At 45.6% G+C, this 2,637-nt stretch overlaps 2 protein-coding genes across 2 annotated transcripts in view; one reads left to right on the top strand and one right to left on the bottom strand.

The window, feature by feature from the left end:
• usp14 (ubiquitin specific peptidase 14 (tRNA-guanine transglycosylase)) overlaps nt 1-1,374 on the top strand; it is a 7,618-nt gene extending 6,244 nt beyond the window's left edge. Inside the window, exons 15-16 of the mRNA XM_008282899.1 lie at nt 122-229; nt 332-1,374. Of these exons, the coding sequence (XP_008281121.1) occupies nt 122-229; nt 332-477 (254 nt within the window). The 3' untranslated portion in view covers nt 478-1,374. The remainder of the gene's footprint in view (nt 1-121; nt 230-331) is intronic.
• Nucleotides 1,375-1,407: 33 nt separating this feature from the next.
• The window catches only part of thoc1 (THO complex 1), a 6,102-nt gene continuing 4,872 nt past the window's right edge, over nt 1,408-2,637 (bottom strand). Inside the window, exons 18-21 of the mRNA XM_008282897.1 lie at nt 2,588-2,637; nt 2,354-2,501; nt 2,191-2,275; nt 1,408-1,839 (exon numbers count right to left, since the gene is read on the bottom strand). The exon at nt 2,588-2,637 is cut by the window's right edge and continues 18 nt beyond it. Coding sequence (XP_008281119.1) covers nt 1,562-1,839; nt 2,191-2,275; nt 2,354-2,501; nt 2,588-2,637 — 561 coding nt within the window. The 3' untranslated portion in view covers nt 1,408-1,561. The remainder of the gene's footprint in view (nt 1,840-2,190; nt 2,276-2,353; nt 2,502-2,587) is intronic.

The following is a 2,637-nucleotide window of genomic DNA, read 5'->3' as shown; positions in this document are numbered from 1 at the left end:
TTGAGAAGTCAGGCAGTGTTTTTCTCACTGGACCTCCGTTTACCAGAGATCATAAATAAATGTGGATGTTGAGCAGTGTGACCACGAGTCAGAATTTAAGGAAGTGAAACTGTCTTTGCAGACCTCGGTTCCAACAACAGCGGCTACTACGACCTGCAGGCTGTGCTGACACACCAGGGCCGCTCCAGCTCATCGGGCCACTACGTGGGATGGGTCAAAAGGAAAGAAGGTAAACCCGGTCGATTCACAGTGAAGCTCAGTCCGCCACGAATCAGCGTGTTCAGGAACTCACCGTTTCCTCTTTTTCCCTCTGGTCTCGCCGCCTGACAAGATGAGTGGGTCAAGTTTGATGATGACAAGGTGAGTGTGGTGTCTCCAGAGGACATCCTGCGGCTGTCCGGCGGCGGCGACTGGCATATAGCGTATGTTCTACTGTACGGGCCCCGGCGGCTGGAAATACTTGAAGAGGAGCAGTAGCTGTGGAAGATTTCTTAGGAGACGACGACGACATCCGACACACATACAAATTGCCATTTCCAAGCACTGTCTGCATAGATGTGCAATAAAACTGGTGTCTTTAAAGATTTGATGACCTTAATTGTTTTTGTTTTTGTAACCAACACAGATGCTTGTGAAACAAATTCTGTCAAAATGGTGTTTAAATATTCAACCATCGTGGGCTTTGAACGTGGAGGTGTGATAGGAGGCTATCTCTGGACTGGATCCTCAAGAGGTTTTTAAGTCTAGTTCTGCAGTTTCATTAAATGTTTTATACACATTGTATATTTTTTAAAGCCTTTGATAAGGTGCTCATATCATAAAAGCAAAGTATTTCTCTTTAGTCATTTAATCAACTTGTACAAAGACGCCTGGCCGAGCTGCTGACATTCTGGCTTGTACCTTCTCAGCTGTATTACACTGTAAAGACTTGCCCTTGTTCACCTGTTGGCCCCTTTTGGGAAATTTGGGTTCAATCTCAGGTCTTTAAAGTGCTTGGCTCACATCATCTCCTGGAATTGTTCTCCGATGTATTGACAGATGAGGTTCTTTCTGCCAAACCTTCACTAATGCTCTTTTGGGGGAAGTGTATGTGGAAGCGGCTCAGAACGGGTCGCCCTCGCGCTGACCTGTGCGCAGTTAAATAAAGACTTGAGATTCAACCACGGTTTGCTCGGTAAGCTTTGAATATTGTTCTTGCTGCCACTGACTTTCAGACTCCCTTACGATGCTATGCTTCACTTTGTTTCTCCGTGCGGGTTTCCTCATCGCCCTGCCACCATGTGTAAGACCTGAACATCAACACTCTGTAATAAGTTATTGACTGATCGCTTTTCATAGGTGGTGAAAATAAACTGTTATACCAAAAAAAAAAAACCTGAGATTCTTTCATTAAACTGTCGCACAAACTGTTATTTAGGAAAAACATTTATTGGATTTTCTACAGTGAAAAAAACTGCCAGCCTATGCTACATACAAAAACATGTCATCTCCAATTGTTTTTGGTATGAAAAAGGACATTGTTATGGAGGTACAGAGCATTGAAGTAAGAAATCATCTAAAGTTAAGCCTCACTGAGGCCGTCTGCAATCTGGGAGAACCCTGCGGAGTTCAGAGCTGTGACCAGGTTCTCCACGGTAGCCTGAGTTCCCTCCCGGTCCTGCCAGGACACCAGCAGCAGCTTGGCCTGCATGTCAACATCTTCGCTGTCCGTTTCGATTTCCCGCAACTCCGACGCCTTCATCTCCAAGTGAGAAGCCAGCGTCTTCCACTGAGCGCCCAGTTTGGCTGCGATGTCGTCCATCTGCTGGTTCGTCACGAGTTTGCTCTGAATGCTTGGACCTTGAAGAGAAGACATAACAGGAAGGATATAAATAGAGTCGCGCTCTAAGGATGGAGACGTGTGATGGGAAGTAGGAGCTGCTGCGGCAATCAGCTGGAGATGTTGGAAATGAAACTTTAAATTGGGGACATTCGAGGCTCTCCTAAAAAAGAAAACAACATGCTGAAAGGCTAAATGGAAGATCCAACCGTCACCATAAGGATGATGCTGATTTACTTTCATTGTCCAACATCGTTCCCGTTGGCGTACAGGCTCAATATAAGGACGCATCATTATTATTATTAACGCCTGTACTTCCTACTGAGAAGTCAAAATGTCTGAAAACGACTTATTGAATAATTCAAACTCACTGTCGTTGCTGTCTTTGAGCAGGTTGTCTCCGTTGTCGTCGTCGTCCTCTTCTCCCGTCTTGATCTCTTCAGAAGGAATGTCCTTCTGCACGGACAGAATAAAAATCTGAGTCAACACGTCCATGAGCATTTCATACTGTTTTTTAAAATACTAATTCCTTACCGGCAGTTCTTTGGCCAGTTTGCTGACCATGCTGTCTAAGTAGTCTGCCAGGCTCTTGAATTTCTGGTTAGTTGGCTGAAAGAAGTGCGGACTTCTCCTGGAGAGCAGCCTCAAGGCGCGCCAGCCGTAGTTTGGGTTCCGCACAACCCTGCAAAGTTGTACAGGACGAGAACGTTAGAAAGCAGACAGACGCTGGCAGGAAACTACTTAAAACGATTTTTTCTTGCGACTTACTTGTACTCGTCCTCCACCATGTTAGCTGGGTCGGCCTGTTCAATGGCTTC

This window comes from Stegastes partitus, unplaced genomic scaffold (genome assembly GCF_000690725.1).
Source record: "Stegastes partitus isolate 25-593 unplaced genomic scaffold, Stegastes_partitus-1.0.2 Scaffold289, whole genome shotgun sequence".
NCBI lineage: Eukaryota > Metazoa > Chordata > Actinopteri > Pomacentridae > Stegastes > Stegastes partitus.
This window is presented reverse-complemented; position numbering and strand designations above follow the sequence as displayed.